The 19,593-nt window shown below is 44.3% G+C and overlaps 1 protein-coding gene across 1 annotated transcript in view; it reads left to right on the top strand.

Annotated features, from left to right (window-relative positions):
* BRINP2 (BMP/retinoic acid inducible neural specific 2) overlaps positions 1-19,593 on the top strand; it is a 64,889-nt gene that overhangs the window by 34,222 nt on the left and 11,074 nt on the right. Inside the window, exons 2-3 of the mRNA XM_055418807.2 lie at positions 6,406-6,596; positions 8,098-8,306. Of these exons, the coding sequence (XP_055274782.2) occupies positions 6,406-6,596; positions 8,098-8,306 (400 nt within the window). The remainder of the gene's footprint in view (positions 1-6,405; positions 6,597-8,097; positions 8,307-19,593) is intronic.

The raw sequence follows: 19,593 nt of genomic DNA, 5'->3' as shown, positions 1-19,593 counted from the left end.
TTCTATAAATAACTATCTATTATGTCCATCCAGTCTATCATGTAGTTTAAGTCTAGTGTTTACTTGCTGATTTCTGTCTGGATGATCTTTCCGTTTTTGAAAGTGGGGTACTGAAGTTGCCTTCTATTATTGCATTGCTATCTATTTTTCCTTTCAGATCTGTTAATATTTGCTTTCCATATTTAGATGCTTCTATGTTGGGTGAATAAATATTTATAAATGTTATATTTTCTTGGTGAATTGATCTCTTTATCATTATGTAGTGACATTCTTTGTCTCTTATTATAGTCTTTGACTTTACACCTATTTTGTTTTAAATAACCTACCCCAGCTTTCTTTTAGTTTCCATTTGCGTGGGATATCTTTGTCCATCCCTTCACTTTCAGTATGGTCCCTGTGTGTGCGTAGTTGTGTCTGACTCTTTGCGACCCCACGGACCGAAGCTTGCCAGGCTCTTCTGTCCATGGGATTCTCCAGGCAAGAATACTGGAGTAGGTTGCCATTTCCTCCTACAGTGGATCTTCCCCACTCAGGGATCAAGCCCAGATTTCCTGCATTGCAGGAAGATTCTTTACTGTCTGAGCCACCAGGGAAGCCCCACTTTCAATATATGTGTCCTTAAAGCTGAAGTGAGTCTTGTATGCAGAACATGGTTGGGTCTTTTTTTTTTTTCTAGTAAGCTCCTCTATGGGTTTGATTGGCTGTCCAGCCAATAAGAAGTGAAATCAAGCAACTGTTCATTATGCTGCAGTGGGATTTGAGATAGAAAATACTTTTCACAAATACCCTACTTTAATTAAAGTTTAGCATTTCCCACACACAGGAAATAAATGATAATGCATTATTATGAACTTGTCTGCTTAGATAAACAAAGCCACACAGTGGGAATTTTAAAAGGTTTTGTGGGAACCCATTAATTATTAGTCATCCCTTTTCCTTTATTTCTCTGGTAATGTTTGGAACATGCCCCCTCTCTTAGTTTCTGGAATTAGATAGGAGGATTCTATAGCCTCCAATGGACAAGCTCTTTATTTATTCTGAATTATCTTTTTCTGTGGCCTTGTCATTTTTACTTCATAGATTAGGAGGGAAGGTTAGACCAAGGTTTGGCACTGTTATAAAGAGCAGAGTTGAGTGAGAATGTTAAGACTTTACATGTTGTGGTTTTCTAAGGCAGTGGAGCTGATCCTTTCTACTATAATTTGGGAGGCAATGGAAAAGAACTCTCTCTTTTTATTTCTTTTTACTCGTGGATATGTTCATTTAAATTTCATCCTTTAAAATACAAATATTTCAGTGAGGAGAAAAGCATGAATATTAACATTCCAGATGGCCTAGAAAGGAACTTTGCCATCATTTAGTATACAGGTTCTTAAAATGCATATCCCCTTAGTTCCTTTCAAGATGTCCATGTTGACATTGCAGCAAATGTGCAAAAGTAACGGTGAACGAAACAGCTGGCATCTTAAACTGAATAAGGGCAGGCTCGCTCAACGACACTGGAAATCACAGTCATCATTGCATACGTGAACCAAAATGCACAGACACGTACATGCATGTTAGCTTCACGAATGCCCCTGAAGCAGTAAAATGTATTTTTATTGGATCTTGAACATGAGCTCATGTTGTTTTAATATTTTGTATGATAAAGTGAAAAGTACACATAAAAAGCATGTTTGAGGTTACTGAAGAATGACGGTCTCAGAGAAAAATACTTTTCTGATTGAGTTGAGTTGAACTAGCCATTTTTTTCATGGGATGACTTAATTTTTCTTGAACAACCAAGAGACAATCTATGGTTATTCAGATTGTAGTGTTTGGCAGACATTTTCTCAAAAATAAATAAATAAAAGAAGGAAGCAAGCCTGCTTCTAAACAACTGACAGTATTTATTACCAGTGATAAAATGTAAGCTTTCAAATGAAAATTAGAATTTTGGAAAACTTGTATTTGTCATCATAAGCTTGACAGCTTTCCAATATTTAAGGACTTTTTGATGAGATTTGTGGTGATTTTAACAAATATGATGTTTTGATATTATATAATAAAAAATGTCAAAATATGGAAGATCTGAATAACTCAATGGTTCTATATTTTGCAGATAGATGACCAGTATATGATGTTTCAAAATCACAGAGTAAAAAGATGCATTCAAAGTTCAATACAGAACACTGGATTTTAATGTAACTGACTATGAAAAGTTTATTGGTATGGTTTCAGAGTCCACATTGTAATTAACCTTTAAGAAATTATGTTTGTTGAGTTAGTGTGGTCCCAAAGAAGAATATTCACAATTATCACAACAGATTGAACACAGAATACAAGAACGCAGCTCTCTCCTGCTAAGCCAGAAACTCAAGAGATTTGCCAAAAGGCAAAGAAAATGCCATTCTTCTTACTAAATCTGTTTTGCTTCAGAACATACAGTGATTGTCATACAAATATGTTATTTATGTTGCTTGTAATGGCTTTATTTCTGTTATAATGAAAAATGGATTAAAATTTTTCAGTTTAAATTTCTAAAGTCGTAATTATCATTAGATATAAGCCACATGAATACAGGGTGCTCTTCATTTTTAAGAGTGTGGTAGTATCTTGAGACCGAAAAGTTTAAGAACTGTTGTTCTAAACCAATCTTCTGACTTTAAAAATGGGTAACATCTATTAGTGTCCTCTTTGATTACTTTCAGTAGTGTTTTATAGTTTTCTATGTACAAGTCTTTTGCTTCCTTAGGTAGATATATTCCTAAGTATTTAATTCTTTTCGTTGCAACAGTGAATGGAATAGTTTCCTTAATTTCTCTTTCTATTTTCTCATTATTAGTGTATAGGAATGCAAGGGATTTCTGTGTGTTGATTTTATATCCTGCAACGTTACTGTAATCATTGATTAGCTCTAGTAGTTTTCTGGTAGAGTCTCTAGGGTTTTCTGTGTAGAGGATCATGTCATCAGCGAACAGTGAAAGTTTTACTTCTTCTTTTCCAATTTGTATTCCTTTTATGTCTTTTTCTGCTCTGATTGCTGTGGCCAAAACTTCCAGAACTATGTTGAATAGTAGTGGTGAGAGTGGGCACCCTTGTCTTGTTCCTGACTTTAGGGGAAATGCTTTCAGTTTTTCACCATTGAGGATAATGTTTGCTGTGGGTTTGTCATATATAGCTTTTATTATGTTGAGGTATGTCCCTTCTATTCCCACTTTCTGGAGAGTTTTTATCATAAATGGATGTTGAATTTTGTCGAAGGCTTTCTCTGCATCTATTGAGATAATCATATGATTTTTATTTTTCAGTTTGTTAATGTGGTGTATTATGTTGATTGATTTGCGGATATTGAAGAATCCTTGCATTCCTGGGATAAAGCCCACTTGGTCATGATGTATGATCTTCTTAATGTGTTGTTGGATTCTGATTGCTAGAATTTTGTTAAGGATTTTTGCATCTATGTTCATCAGTGATATTGGCCTGTAGTTTTCTTTTTTTGTGGGGTCTTTACCAGGTTTTGGGATTCGGGTGATGGTGGCCTCATAGAATGAGTTTGGAAGTTTCCCTTCCTCAGCAATTTTCTGGAAGAGTTTGAGTAGAATAGGTGTTAGCTCTTCTCTAAATTTTTGGTAGAATTCAGCTGTGAAGCCCTCTGGACCTGGGCTTTTGTTTGCTGGAAGATTCCTGATTACAGCCTCTAATTCCGTGCTTGTGATGGGTCTGTTCAGATTTTCTATTTCTTCCTGGTTCAGTTTTGGAAAGTTGTACTTTTCTAGGAATTTGTCCATTTCTCCCAGATTATTCATTTTATTGCCATATAATTGCTGATAGTATTCTCTAATAATCCTTTGTATTTCTGTGTTGTCAGTTGTGATCTCTCCATTTTCATTTCTAATTTTATTGATTTGGTTCTTCTCCCTTTGTTTCTTGATAAGTCTGGCTAGTGGTTTGTCAATTTTATTTACTTTCTCAAAGAACCAGCTTTTGGCTTTGTTGATTTTTGCTATGGTCTCTTTTGTTTCTTTTGCATTTATCTCTGCCCTAATTTTTATGATTTCTTTCCTTCTACTGACCCTGGGGTCTTCATTTCTTCCTTTTCTAGTTGCTTTAGATGTAGAGTTAGGTTATTTAGTTGACTTTTTTCTTGTTTCTTGAGGTGTGCCTGTATTGCTTTGAACTTCCCCCTTAGCACTGCTTTTACAGTGTCCCAGAGGTTTTGGGTTGTTGTGTTTTCATTTTCATTCATTTCTATGCATATTTTGATTTCTTCTATGCTTTATATTTTTGGGCTCCAAAATCACTGCGGATGCTGATTGCAGCCATGAAATTAAAAGACGTTTGCTCCTTGGAAGGAAAGTTATGACCAACCTTGATAGTATATTAAAAAGCAGAGACATTACTTTGCCAACCAAGGTCCGTCTAGTCAAGGCTATCGTTTTTCCCGTGGTCATGTATGGATGTGAGAGTTGGACTGTGAAGAAAGCTGATCGCCGAAGAATCGATGCTTTTGAACTGTTGGAGAAGACTTTTGAGAGTCCCTTATACTGCAAGGAGATCCAACCAGTCCATTCTAAAGGAGATCAACCCTGGATGTTCATTGGAAGGACTGATGCTAAAGCTAAAACTGCAATACTTTGGCCACCTCATGCGACGAGTTGACTCACTGGAAAAGACTCTGATGCTGGGAAAGGTTGGGGGCGGGAGGAGAAGGGGACGACGGAGAATGAGATGGCAGGATGGCATCACCGACTCTGTGGACATGAGTTTGAGTGTACTCCGGGAGTTGGTGATGGACAGGGAGGCCTGGCGTGCTGTGATTCATGGGGTCACGGAGAGTCGGACACGACTGAGCGACTGAACTGAACTGAACTGAACTGATGATTTGTTCATTATTCAGCAGCGTGTTGTTCAGCCTCCATATGTTGGCATTAAAACCACAATGAGATACCATTTCACACCAGTCAGAATGGCTGCTATCCAAAAGTCTACATGCAATAAATGCTGGAGAGGATGTGGAGAGAAAGGAACCCTCTTACACTGTTGGTGGGAATGCAAACTAGTACAGCCACTATGGAGAACAGTGTGGAGATTCCTCAAAAAACTGGAAATAGAACTGCCATATGATCCAGCAATCGCACTCCTGGGCATACACACCGAGGAAACCAGTATTGAAAGAGACACATGTACTCCAATGTTCATTGCAGCACTGTTTACAATAGCCAGGACATGGAAGCAACCTAGATGTCCATCTGCAGACGAATGGATAAGAAAGCTTTGGTACATATACACGATGGAGTATTTTTCAGCTATTAAAAAGAATACATTTGAATCAGTTCTAATGAGGTGGATGAAACTGGAGCCTATTATACAGAGTGAAGTAAGCCAGAAAGAAAAACACCAATACAGTATACTAACGCATATATATGGAATTTAGAAAGATGCAAATGATAACCCTGTATATGAGACAGCAAAAGAGACACAGATGTATAGAACAGTCTTTGGGACTCTGTGGGAGAGGGTGAGGGTGGGATGATTTGGGAGAATGGCATTGAAACACGTATGTTGTCATATGTGAAACGAATCACTAGTTCAGGGTCGATGCATGTTATAGGATACTCGGGGCTGGCATGCGGGGATGACCCAGAGGGAGGATAAAGGGAGGAGGGAGGTAGGAGGGGGGTTCAGAAGGGGGAACTTACGTAAACCCGAGGCGAATTCATGTCAATGTATGGCAAAACCAACCAATATAATATTGTAAAATAATTTGCCTCCAATAAAAAAATAAATTAATTACTTAAAAAAAAAATAAAAAATAAAAATGGGTAACAGAGGCCATGAGGGGACTCATCCACTGAGTTGCAATTGTGACTAGGTCCTATTTCTGCTTTCTGGTGGCTCAGATGGTAAAGAATCTGCCTGCAGTACAGGAGACCTGGGTCCGATCCCTGGGTTGGGAAGATCCCCTGGAGAAGAGAATGGCAACCCATTCCAGTATTTTTGCCTGGAGAACCCCATGGACAGAGGAGCCTGGTGGGCTACAGTCCATGGGGTTGCAGAGAGTCGGACATAACTGAGCGAATACACTTTCATTTTCCTATTTCTGCAAACCACTTCCAATATTTTCATTGTCTGTTTTCCCCCTACCACACGCTACTACCATGACTGCCTTTGGGAGAAGGGAAGCCACTCTCCAATGAGAATGCTGGGTGGGAGCATATTCTGGGAGGTCAACTGGGGTAGGGCTTTCTTACCACCTGGGAACGAGAGGCCAGAGGGCCTCTTTTAGGCACTGGTGCTTCCATCTGCAGAGATGTGTGCTGGGAGGAGATGAGGCTGTGCGCGTGAAGAAAGAACTGCACCTGCTCCCAATTTTATTCCTCTTGTCCCAGAATACAATGAACTTTTCCTTGTCTTTCCCTCCAGGGAGTTTGCACGTTGGAAAGTGAACAATCTGGCTCTGGAAAGGAAGGATTTCTTTAGTTTGCCACTGCCTCTTGCCCCAGAGTTTATCCGGAACATACGTCTCCTGGGAAGGAGACCCAACCTGCAACAGGTCACCGAAAACCTGATCAAAAAGTATGGCACTCACTTCCTACTTTCTGCCACCCTTGGAGGTAAGCAGTATCTTGATCCTACCATCCTACACTCGCTGGTTGCTAGACCATCGGAAATAGCTTTCTAACACCTGTTGACTACAGCTTCGATAATTTTCCTGGATCTTTTATTCTTCCTGTCATTGTATTGACTGGGAAATGTTCTTATTCTGGTGCATTTGTCAACAGTGTAATCTCTTGACATCCAAATCCATTGCCAGAACATTGCTCTTTGCTTATAAGCATCCTCCTGGGGAGGAGGTTGTGGGGTAGGGAGGTTGGGGGACAGATGTCTACTAAGCACTTGCCAGCAGACGGCGCTCCCAGTTTTCTTTTGACTGAGCCACCTAACCCTGAAGTTTCTCCATATCCTAATATTGGCTGTGGCTACTGTAGTCAGTATGTGTGCTCAGTCATGTCCAGTGATTTGTGACTCCATGGACCGTAGCCTGCCAAGCTTCTCTGTCCATGGGATTCTCCACCAAGAATACTGGAATGAGTAGCCATTTCCTCCTCCAGGGGATCTTCCCAACCCAGGAATTGAACCTGCATCTCCTGCATGGCAGCCCAGGTGGCACTGGTGGTAAAGAACCAGCCTGCCAATGCAGGAGACATAAGAGACCCAGGTTCAATCCCTGGGTCGGGAAGATCCCCCTGGAGGAGGAAATGGCAACCCACTCCAGTATTCTTGTCCAGGCACAGAGGAGCCTGGCTGACTACAGTCCACAGGGTCACACAGAGTCGGACACGACTGAAGCGACTTAGCATGCATGCACTCCTGCACTGCAGGCAGACCAGACGCACAGGCAAAAAATAAATGTTGATTAAGTCCCTGATGTCTCTGCTTCAACTCTGTAGAGACTGGTAACCAGCGAAACAGATTCTAATGATTCTGGGCTGGATGGAGGCAAAGGTGGGGTGGTACAACCTCTGGCTAGGACCCAGAGCAGAATTGAGAGCGGGAAAGAGGCAGAGTTCTCTCTGTCCTGGAAAGAAGAAAGCAGGATTTATTATAACATTTAGCTCACTGTCTTATGGACTACAAAGGAACGCTCCAAGGGTTCAGGCCAGCTGCTGACATGTCGTAGGTGTTGAGCGTTTGAGGAGGAGAAGGGAGGTTGAGCTTCAAGGCTTTTGCCCTTTCTTAGGGAGCAGAAATATCCACGGTGATTCTTTATAAACAACTTGAGAGAGAGAATTTTATCTTCCCCATGGAGGTAGATTGCCTGAGACGGAGATCAATAGAGGATGTTAAATGGATAAGCTGGAGGGGCGGGGGATGAGCTTTGGGAGATTACAGAAGTGGGGAGGAGGAGGCTGGCCTCTCAGGCAGTGGTGCCCTTATCCTGTGGTGCAGTCTGATGAGAGTGTTCCGAGCATGGTAGGGATGGGAAAAGGCTGTCAGCAGGGGCCACAGGCTCCCTCTTAGCTCAGTCTCTGCTGGGAGAGGGTTTCGCGTTCTTGTGGGTAGGGGCTCAGGGAGCTGAAGGCCTCACCAGGATGCCCATGTTGTTTGCTGTAGGAGAAGAGTCCCTGACCATCTTTGTGGACAAGCGGAAACTGAGCCGGAAGTCAGAGACGGCAGGAAGTGCCTCTGTGATCGGAGGCAGTGGGAACAGCTCTGCTGTGTCCCTGGAGACCCTGCACCAGCTGGCAGCCTCCTACTTCATTGACAGAGAGAGCACCCTGCGGCGGCTGCACCATATCCAGATAGCCACGGGGGCCATCAAGGTAAGGGCCTGAGAGGTCCTGGGGGAGGGAGGGCAGACAGGCAGAGACACCAGCTGGAGGCCTGGGTCTTCATCAGCTCCACGTCAGCCAGGCCTGACTGAGGGTAGTGGGAAAGCAGCTTTCTGCTGTGGGCACAGCCCTAAACCAGCCTTAAAGCCTGGGCAGACGCTTCCTTCTGCAGCAAATAGCCACATGGCATCTTCCCTAAGGCAGGCTCCAGTTGAGGGAACCTCAGTGAAAGGCAACCAAGGCCACTGCTTTCCAGAGGTCACATTGTAGTGGGGGAATGAACATAATAAACTTGTAAAAATCAGCAAAGTCATTCCTTAGAAGCCAGCTGTGTGTAGATCCGAGGGAAGGGTGTTCAGGCGGGGGGAATGGTAAGTGCTAAGGCGCTGAGGCAGGAACCTGTGTGGTGTCATGGTGAAACCCAGGACTGCTGTGACTGCAGAGAGGTGAGCAAGAAAGATGCTGGTACAAGATGATCACATGGCCGTGATAAGACTTTTAATATAAGTCAAAGTGCAGTAGAAAACAAGCAGGGGAGTGACGTGATTTCATGTATGTTTGAAAAGCTCAATACTTCCTATGATTTAAATAACTATAACGTCCATCCCATGTTCTCTAGAAGATTTCTAGGACAGTTCATGTTGTATAAGGGAAGAGAAGAGTCGTGATGATACTTGAGATCACTGGAGGTTCTACTTCTAAATATAAAGTGAGGCTGTTGAGAATCAATCTTATATTCTGTTTTTATCCCACTCAAGACTCACAAGGAAGTTTTGTTCATTTGTTCATTTATTCAATAAGTATTTAAAAATTTTTAAATTTTATATCACAGTTGATTCACAATGTTGTGTTAGTTTCAGGCGTACAGCAGAGTGATTTAGTTATACACATTCATATATCTATTCTTTTTCAGATCCTTTTCCCATATAAGTTTTACAGAGTATTGAGTAGAGCTCTTTGTGCTATACAGTTGGTCCTCTTTGGCTATCTGTTTTACATACAGCAATGTGCATGTGCCAGTCTCAACCTTATTGAACATCTATTATGTGTCAGGCACCCTTCTGGGTACACTGAGAATCCAAAAGTGAGTTACAACATATAAGATCCCTCCCCTCACGAAGCTGAAATTCTAGTGGTGGAGACATAATTAAACACATAGATAATGTTAGGTGGGATTATTGGTAGAAAGACACAAAGTCGGGAAGGATATAGAGGGTGATGGAAACATGGTGCTTTAGGGAAGATCAGATCAGAGATATGAGTGAAGCGAGGGAGTGAGTCACAAGGGTATCTTGAGTGACTGCATTCAAGACAGAGCAGGGAGGGAGTGAAACTGCCCTGGAGTGGGAGTGTGCTTGGTATGATCCAGGAGCACTGGTAGAGTAGCTGGAGTGGAGTCAGAGGAGTGAAGATGCAGAAGAGGCAACAGTGGTTGCAGGGGCCAGATCACAAGGGCATTGCTGATGAGAGAAGGGGGTTTCTGGAGCCCAGTGTACCCATTTCTGCACTGGCCAATATGAACAACAGTGACTTGGATGAAGTTTGTGCAATAGTGCTGGTGTGAAGTTCCAGGTTCAGGTTATACTTGATGGTAGAGCCTATCCAGGGTTAGCTAAGAAACTGGAAGAAAGGAGTCAAGATTAACCACACGATTTTTGGCCTGAGTAACATGATGAACAGTGGTTTCATTAACAGAGATAACACTGGGGCAAGGTGCCGATCTGAAAGAAAGAAATCAAGAGTTCAGTCTTAGACATACTGGATTTGACATTCCTATTAGACATCTAACAGGCAATCGGCTATACACACCAGGATTTCAAGAGAAAGGTCGATATTGGAGATGTAAGTTTGACATGCAAATGTATCCACATGTGTAGTTGGTATTTAAAACTATAGGAAAGGATGATGTGAGATCACTTAATGCTGCTGATAAACTGGACCTAGGGCTTTGGATCATGAAGCACGTGAGTTTTCATCAATGGGCCAAATGAGGGGGATTCAACAAAGGAAGCTGAGACAGAGCATAAAGGTAAGAAGAGAACCAAAGTTGGATTACAAAGCCATGTGAAAAAAGGGCTTTACAAAAGAAGAAGCAGGCAACTTGAGAAGTCAGATTGCGAATATGACCTTCAACTTGGCAATGTGGAGGTAACTAGTAACCTGGGTAAGAGTAGTTTCAGTGGCACGAAGGGTATAAAAGGCTGAGTGGAGAAGTTTCAGTCGAGAGAGTGGAGTGAGCGTTAGAATCGTGGAGACAGTCCTTGAAAGGTTTTGTTATAAAGGCAAATAGAAAAATAGGTGATAGCTGGAGAGTGATGTGGAGTCAAGGGAGCTTGTGTTTTTGTTTTAAAAATGGGAGATATTCCAAGATATTGGTATGTTAATTAAAATGACTCAGTAGACAGGGGGGAAATCATGGTGCAGGAGAGATGGGAGATGATTGCAGAAGCAATTGAGGAGGTGAGAGAGGTTGTTATTCCAGGCATGAGTGGTGTGGCAGGTCTCACACAGGAGTGCAGACACTTCATCCTTTGTAGCACAAGGCGGTATAGAGCACACAGCACGCATGCAGTGAGATGACCGATGTGCTGGTGGGAGGATACGGATATTCTTTTCTGATTTATTCCATTTCCTTGATGAAGCAAGCAAAGTCCGTGGATAACTGGAAGAAGGAGTTGCTGAGAAAAGAATGTATGAAATGATTTTTCAGAGACTTAAGGTTATCAATTGACTAGATAAATGGAGTCAATTGTTGAGGAGCATAGAAAGCCCATTTGAGACCCATGGTCATAATTATTACATGAGGCCAGTCAGCAGAGTTGTGAGTTTTATCAGCTCTATTCAGCCCTTCATGTTCAGACAAGCATGGGATAGATGGAGAGTTGAATTAAACCAAGATATGTGTGTGTGTATGAGATTGAAAGAAAAAGTAGGCAAGAGAGTTGAGAGTATATAGAAAAGAGTGATTACAGTGATGGATCAAGGGATTTGAAACCATTAGGGGATGATAGAAAGGGAAAAGTTGATTAGGTCAAAAGATTGGAAGTCTAAATAGGTTTGATGACTTGTTACAGGGAAGAGACTAGAGGAGATACAAGTGTGTGATGTTTAATATTGCAGTTACAGAGGGTCGGGTTCTGGGGCACGACCATAGGCCTGGGAGGCTAAGATGGGGTTCACTGGAGGACAAGACGGGGAGGTGGGGAGGGCAGGGTGTTAAAGGATCACCTACGTGGATGCTGAAGTCATCAGGAGTGATTGAGATCTGTTTGTGGTAAGAAAGATGGTGATAGGCAAGCTGAACTCTGAAAATCCTTAGTGAGGGAGAGGGAGTAACAAGAAAAACATGGAGGGGTAGTGAATGATAGTCCTGAGGGTTCTGACTTCAGAGGGGCCAGAGAAGGTTAGAGAGGACGGAGGACCACTGGTCCTCGAGAAGACCGTGGGGGAAGACCCGTCCTCAGAAACTGCTAAGTTGTGCTTAGGACAGAAAGGTGAGGCAGACTCTTGAGAAAAGATTGAGGTTATAGATGTTCTTGCCGAGGACTGATCATGGGATTCAGAGGGCATGATGGAGCATGAGTGGAGAGGAGGTTAGGGGATTCCCGGGTCTGGAGTGAGAGTCTGAGAGAGGAGGAAGACGTGTGTTCAGGCAGAGTTAGGGTACATTTTGCAGGCTGGTATCTTAGCTTAAACTGATGAAAGAAGGACTGTAATAGCACAGAATGCGTTTTACTAAGAAGACAGAACGATGTAGAAGCCTCCTCTCTCTTCAGCCCTCTTGTGGGCTATTAAAGTTGAAGAAGAACTGGTCTTATCCATTCATGAAAGGTAGGCCTGGATGAATAACTCCATGGTCCCATTAATGTCCCTTTCTAGCCTTTGATCCGACCAACTTTTCTCTTTCTATCATTCCTCCAGGGCCTCGCTGCCCATCTTAGATCTCTAGATCCATCACTAGAATCACTCCCTTGCATGTAATATCTTCAGCTCACTCAGTGCCTCCTCTCTATGCTCATGGCCATTCAGAACGTCATCAACTCTTGCCTGATTTTTTTACGTAATTAGTCTTCCCATCCTCATTCTCCACTCTGCTCCCTGATTCATCATCTATGCTGCTTGCTGCTGCTGCTGCTAAGTCGCTTCAGTCGTGTCCAACTCTGTGCGACCCCATAGATGGCAGCCCACCAGGCTCCGCCATCCCTGGGATTCTCCAGGCAAGACCACCATGAGTACAAATCATATCATTCCACTGCTTAAAATCCTTCAGTGGTTGCTGACTATGCATGGGGTATGGCTCAAAACCACCATCTCCCATTCAGGGAGGCAGTGTGATGAACGGGAAAGAACCCAAGAGTCTGAGCTCAGCTCATGGCAAGGCTGTGAACAACTTCCCAAACTTCTCTGAGCCCCAGTTAGTCCCTAGTGGCTCAGACAGTAAAGCGTCTGCCTGCAGTGCAGGAGACCAGGGTTCAGTCCCTGGGTTGGGAATATCCCCTGGATAAGGAAATGGCAGCCCACTCCAGTACTCTTGCTGAAAAATTACATAGACTGAGAAGCCTGGTAGGCTATGGTCCATGGGGCCGCAAAGAGTCGGACACGACTGAGTGATTCACTTTCAAAATCGTTGAACAATTAGAATAATTAGAATAATTTCTACTGTGAAGGATTTCTGGGAAGATCTAGTAAGAAATATAGACAGCATGAGCAACAGGACCTTGCAAAGGAATAATTCTTCTGCTTAACAAGATGGGAAGGCAATTGAAGACCTACTATGCCTGTCATTGTCTTAGTTTTAGCTCCAAACAATCCTTTTACACTCTTCTCAACCCTTGCCTCCCCCTCCCCCTGCTGCAACCCTTCACTTACCATTTATACCATTCTCTTGTGTTTCCCTTCCCCAGTGCCTGTTCTTTTTTGCTTGCAGTGGTTATCTGTTTACCTGAGTGGCTCTTCCTACCCCTTCTTTGTTTGGCTCAAAAAGGTAACTCTTTCGTGAAGCCATTCCTGACTCCCAATGTAGTTAAATGCCCCTCTTCCGTATTTCAAGCATGCCTCCTTTATAGGGATTGTCATTTGAACTGAGTGCTCATTAACAAGAGGACCTGAGAGTCTCAGAGATCTTAGGGAGTCTCAGAGAGTCTCCCTCCTTATGGGAGGGACTGGGTCTTAGGCATCTTTGGTTTCCAGTAGGAGTACAGAGCTTGCCACATTATGGGTCATGAGTCAAGGTTTGTTGGGTGAATGAGTCACGGACCCCACTCTTCACAGTATGTGTGCAACTGCATGTAAGCATGTTCAGTTGAAAGAAAAAGGTAACTCAGATGTCAGGATTATCTGTTAAGAGGATTCTGGTGAAGAATAGCACAGAGCTCTTAAGAACAAGACACTGGATCCGGTGTAGACCCATGGGCATAGTAAAAGGACAGTACTACTCCCAAGATGCTCTGTTTCTTATTGGAGTGCATCTCTACATTTTCATCTCTACCTGCTTCACCTTCCTGTTTCTCTAGTTCAAGTTCTTTCCTCTGTTTAGTCTAGACGTTCTGTGTGCCAGGGACTTCGGCCTGTGTTTAGCTTTGTCTTGCTCTGAAGCTGGCCCTGGCTGAACGTCACCTTCCTGTTTTGTCTCAGCCAGTGCCATCAGGACAAAGACGCCTCTCTTGTTCATTGTAGCAGTCTCAGTTCCTGTTACATAGCAGGCGCTTTAGCTGCTCTGAATTTCATGTCTCTATAATCACCCCTTACATTTCCCCTCCCCCGTCCAGTATCACAGTTCTGAATTCCATAGAGAAAGAACCTGGTTCAGGATCCACCTTAGTCCAGCACAGAGAGTGGGGGTTACGTCATCTCAGCCATGGCTTCCTGGACTCACCTGTTTAGCAAAGACTGTGGGTGACAGTGAGAGGGGCAGGCTCTCACATCCATGTCCGTCATTAGGCCTGTAGATGCGTGTCCTAGAGCTAGAGTCGCTGTCTATCTCCTCCAAAGAGGGGCCACTATCCTCAGAGGCCTATTCTTGGAATTCCTCAGTCACAGGTGGGAAGATGACTGTTCAGCTTCCACTGGGCTACTTGACCTGGAGTTATTTCTGTTTGGGAGCACCATGGGTGCTCCCCATGGGCTATATAGTTCAGAGAACCATGAAAAACAAGGCATTCAGTGTCTCATTCCACCTCTCACTATAACCCACAGTCCTTGCTAAAGGGCATACCCTAGACTAGGGAGCAAAGGGAGGTGTTGGCGACCCATCCCATGGCTCCGCTCCCTCCATACGGTTGACCTGGTCATTCCATCTTGATAGTAATGGTGTCCCACCGGAGACCACCTCTTTGCTTTAACACACAGCACTTGCAAATCCAGACAGCACCCCCCATCCCACCACCTCCCCCACAGTAGCACACCCTTGTGAGCTCAAACTCTGCTGCCGGTGCTGCAGCCCCTGCCACCTGCTTTCTCTACTGAAGGCTCCTTTACAGGGGATGAGCTGGCTTCCAGCACAGCCATTATTCTGGGTGGAGGTAGGTGGGGGTGAGGGGTCTGCCCACCTGCTCACCTTTGGTGAAGGAAAAGCCCTTGAGTAAATCTGCCGGTTTTTTGTTTCTCTAAGCAAAGGCACTCTTACTCTCTACCCTTTGTTAGCAACTTCTTTTCACTAACGGTAAGAAAGAGGCACCCTACCCCCTTTTGTTTTTCCGACACATGCCCGAGACCCCACTGAACACCCCGCTCTGGTGCAAGGTTTGCCGTGGGCAGTAAGTGTCTCTGTTACAGGATGTGTCCCATTAGACTGCAGCTGTTTCTACGCCTGTCTCCACCTCCCCACACACAACATCGGGGCTCAGGCAGCAGGGACAGTCACACGCATGAAGTTCCAAGTCTCTTCGCAGTGTTGGGCGTGTGGTGAGACAGTCACTAAAATGCCTGATTGGGGATGGCAGGTCACCTGGTTTAATGGGAGATGAGCTTCCTCAAGTGAGAAGACCAGGGACTGGATTTCAGCCTCGATATTCACTATTCCTGTGACCTTGAGACATTAGTTATTGAACTCCATGACCTGGATTTACCAACTATTTGACTCACCTGTACAGGACTAAGATTCAGCTGACTTGGCCACATCAGTTATTAAATACTTCAGAGTATTTAATACTACAGAATGGTGAGTCATCTTCACCTAGGCTGCGATGTGCTGCTCTAACCACCTTTATCCCTCCCCTGGAACCCTAGGATCTCCCCAAGTAGTAACCAGAGGACTGCTGCACCTTGGGATCATTGGACCTGACTTTGGCCCTATAGCTGACACCACCTCTGATTAGTGAGCGCACTCCTGTCCTTCCTGCTGATACACACTGGGAATAACATATTGTGAATATCACCCCTTACTCTACTGTAGGATCGGGTAACACCAAATGAAAACATGAAAACACTTTGCACACTGGAAAGGGCTGAATACAGATTCATCCTATCCATAATTCCTGGGAAGGGATAAAAGCCCAGAAGAGGGCAGGGGCATATTTTGTAGTTGTAGCTCGTGTGTGAGTGCTAAGTCACTGCAGTCGTGTCCAACTCTTTGCAGACCCTATGGACTGAAACCTTCCAGGCTCCTGTGTCCTAGAGATTCTCCAGGTGAGAATATCGGAGTTGGTTGCCAGGTCCTCCTCCAGGTGATCTTCCCCAACCAGGAATTGAACCTGTACCTCTTCTATCTCCTGCACTGGCAGGCAGGTTCTTTGTCACTAGCGCCACCTGGGAAACCCCAGTTGTAACTCACCCTCTACTTAACTGAAGGCTGAGGAAGGGTCTGAGAGGCTCCTGAGCTGCCTGAAAAGAACCCCCACACGAGTTTGCATAGACCTCAGGATGGCAAGAGGGAGCGGTTCTCATAAGCACCCTTAAAGCGACTTGTCCAGATTCCTGCCTGCAGCAGCCTGGGATTCAATTTGCAGCTCTTTGAATCCCACACACTCTCAACTGTACTTCTCTGGCCAGCCCTATCGCTCACAGTTAGAAGCCCATTTTACTGGTGCTTAGCTGTGCAGCAAGTCAGCCCCCCTCCCCACCAGGTAGGATGAGAGCAGCCAGGGAGTGAAGGGCAAGGGGAGGAGAGCAGGCTCACCCGAATGAGCCTTTGCACAATCCGGCATTTATGGAAAATTGGATGTGCTAATGAACCTGAGATCCATCAGGGCTTTCTGAAGGCAGGACGGTTTCTGTCAACAGACCAATTAGCACACAATTATTTTCTCTTTCTGAAAGCTTATCTGAGGCTCTCTTTGAGCTGCACTTTCCATTACCTCCGCCGGCCCTCTTTATAATCCACTAAAGCTGTCTGCCTCTTCTACAGGGAGAGACACAGGGTTTCCTGGACCAACCTGCCAGGGACTCTGGAACTTTCATCACTCCTCAGGTTCGGAGGTCCTTGGCTCAGCCCGCTTGTCAAGTCAGTGCTCAGGCACCATCTGCAAGAGGACCTTCTGCAGCTCCCCTCCTGCTTCCCTCCTCCTTGCTTCTCTGGGAGGTCAGAGGTGGCTCAGGGTGGAGGAGCCATGGAAAGGGCAGTGACTCTGGGATCTGGTAAAACCTGAGTGAGCCTTCCTCACTAGTGGAGATCTGGCTTGAATCGTTCCCTCTAACAAGAAATGAACAGGGGGATCGCAGTTTCTGTCTCTTCCTCGATCCCATCCTTGTGCTGCCATTAACAAAGCAGAGCTACGCCCACCCTTTCAATGATTCACCTAATTGATTGTTCTCTTTAGAACTGACCTTTGGAAATGGGTAAGTAAAGGTCAGAAAATTGCATGGGAGCCGGCCCTAGAATGTTGAACAAGATGGTGGTGGGGTTGTGGAGGGGGCAGATGAATCAGTGCTAGAGAGGGAGGGACAGGGGTGGAATGAAAGAGTGGAAAGTGGCTGTGCTCTGTTCGCCCCCTTGGGAGTTGTCCTACTTCTGCATAAGGCATGTAGCTTTCTCCCTGCATGGACCTGATGCTGGTGAGTGTTCAACTCAGGAGTGGGTGGATAGAAAAGCCAGTGCAGAACTCAGTGACAGCGTGGTGGCCAGCTTACCTGGAGGCGGGGACAGGCAAACCTCCCAAATACCACACACCCCCATCCCACTCTGTCTTTCAGCCCACTGCATTCCAAGAGAGACAGGCTTCCCCGAATAGCTGGGCTAGTCCTTGGCCACAGCTCCTATAGGAATTTTTGCACCATATAGATAAAGAAAGCTTTACCTTGAAATAATCCTGGTTCTGCCTTCCCACTGCAGTAGTCAGTCGCCAACTCACTCAACACAGAGACATTATTCAGCACCAAGTGCCCACCTGTGGAGGGAGGCAGGCTCCTGTGTAACACTTGGATTATGTCAGTATAAACATGTTTCCACTTGTCTGTAAACTCCTTATGGTAGTGACTGGCTCACTGTGAGTTTTGGATTCTCCTGGAATATTTCATAAATGAGTGAAAGAATGAATGAATCAGATGAATCAGAGCCTTGCAGTTAACTGTGTGACCTTGAAGAAATCACTCAACCTATCTGGTCTTGATTTCCTCATCTGTAATCATAATATCTAAAGTCTTCTGATACAATGCATAAAATAGCTAACTCGTGAGAACCTACTATATAGCACAGGGAACTCTGTCCAATGCTCTGCGGTGAATTAAATGGGGAAGGAAATCCAAACAAGAGGGGCTATGTGTATATGTATAGCAGATTCACTTTGCTGTACAGTAGAAATTAACACTGTGAAGCAAATATATTCCAATAAAAAATAAAAGAAGTCTATGCAGTTTGTCTTATGCCTTGTTCACCTTCTGCAGAGAAGATAGATCACTAAAATGTTTTGGATGAGCTGGTCTATTGACACTTGTTTTTTAGAGTGATGTCGTCTACGTGGGTTTAACTCCATTTTCTGCAGCCCTTTGATATGCCCTCACAGGAGACACTGGGGCCAGGAACTGAAGTCTGAGGATTCAGAAGTCAAACTCCTATCTCATCTACTCAATAGCTCTGAGTCTTTGGGCCCAGTATCTTCCTAAACCTTGTATCTTTCCCTGAAACATGATAGTAGTGTGATCTGTCTCAGAGTTAGCGTGAAGGTTAAATGGGATGATCTTGGAGGATGAACTTGGAAACTGTAGAGGGGTTTCCTGCCTCTGTCATGGCCTTGATCCTATTCCCCATCCAGGCTGGGTCTTGCTGCTTCTCATGCACAGGGTCTATTGCTTGCCCTGTAGTCTTTCTCTTCCAATTCTCCTCTTCCCTGTTATCCTTTAAGACCAGTGTATGCATCACCTCCTCCATGAAGCCTTCTCATACTACTTTAAGCAACAACGTTTTTTCCCTTCTCTCTCTTCATTGTATTAGTATCACACCATCTCTCATTTACTCTGTTCCATGTGCAGTTTTCAGGACTAACTATACTAAATTCTCTTTAATGATGTCACTTACACTTTGGAATTCACTGTGATAACTGGCAGAGTGGCAGACACATTATATCTCACACTATCAAGCCCATATGTTGTAGATCATGCCGCCCCTTCTTTTTCTGAGAGTACTTCCCCTCCATTCTCTTCCTGTCCATATTTTACTCATCTTGAAGGAACAACTCAGTTGCTCTCTCCTCTGAAACTCCTTCCCTTGCTTAGAACTGCGCTTTCCTCAGGGCTCATTATGACACATTGTCTCTTCTCCACCTGGAGGTGTATCAATCAGTTGGGTATGCACCTGTCTTCCCACAGGTTGTAGCCTCCTGGAGGACACACAGTATAACCTGTACATCTTTGTGCCCACCTCTCCACCCCTCAAAGCCTGAAACATATTACTCACACACACTCTAATTTATTGAGTATGTAGTAGGTGCCAGCCACTGTGTTAATTGCAGTTGACAACCTCATGAGCAAAATAACTATGAGCTTACCTCTGAGGAGCCTTTCATGTGTGGAGGACTCAGGCTTTAAATACTTGCAGGAAAGGATGGAAAACTCCAGCTCGTCTGCTTGCTGCAAAGCAGAGGTGCCTGGAGCTAGGAGAGAAGGTCAGAGGTATCAGAGCCAACTTCCTTGAAGAACTCTGAGAAAGGCACTCTATGAATGTTTGATAAATTGCAGGGAATTGAACAGTGGCTGCCCAATAAATACCAGTTGATTGGTTGATTGATTGTTGGCAGAGCCTCCAGAGATCCTGAAAAGAAAGGGCCTCAGGTCCCCATCAGTCTTATTACATAATTATTTCAGTGCATTTAAAGCTCCCCATTTTTCATCTTATACTTTAAACATC

The sequence above is a fragment of the Moschus berezovskii genome, chromosome 17 (genome assembly GCF_049115385.1).
Source record: "Moschus berezovskii isolate FMDL1 chromosome 17, NW_MosBer_1.0, whole genome shotgun sequence".
Lineage (NCBI taxonomy): Eukaryota > Metazoa > Chordata > Mammalia > Artiodactyla > Moschidae > Moschus > Moschus berezovskii.
The sequence above is the reverse complement of the archived record's forward strand: the minus strand, read 5'-3'. Positions and strand labels throughout refer to the sequence as shown.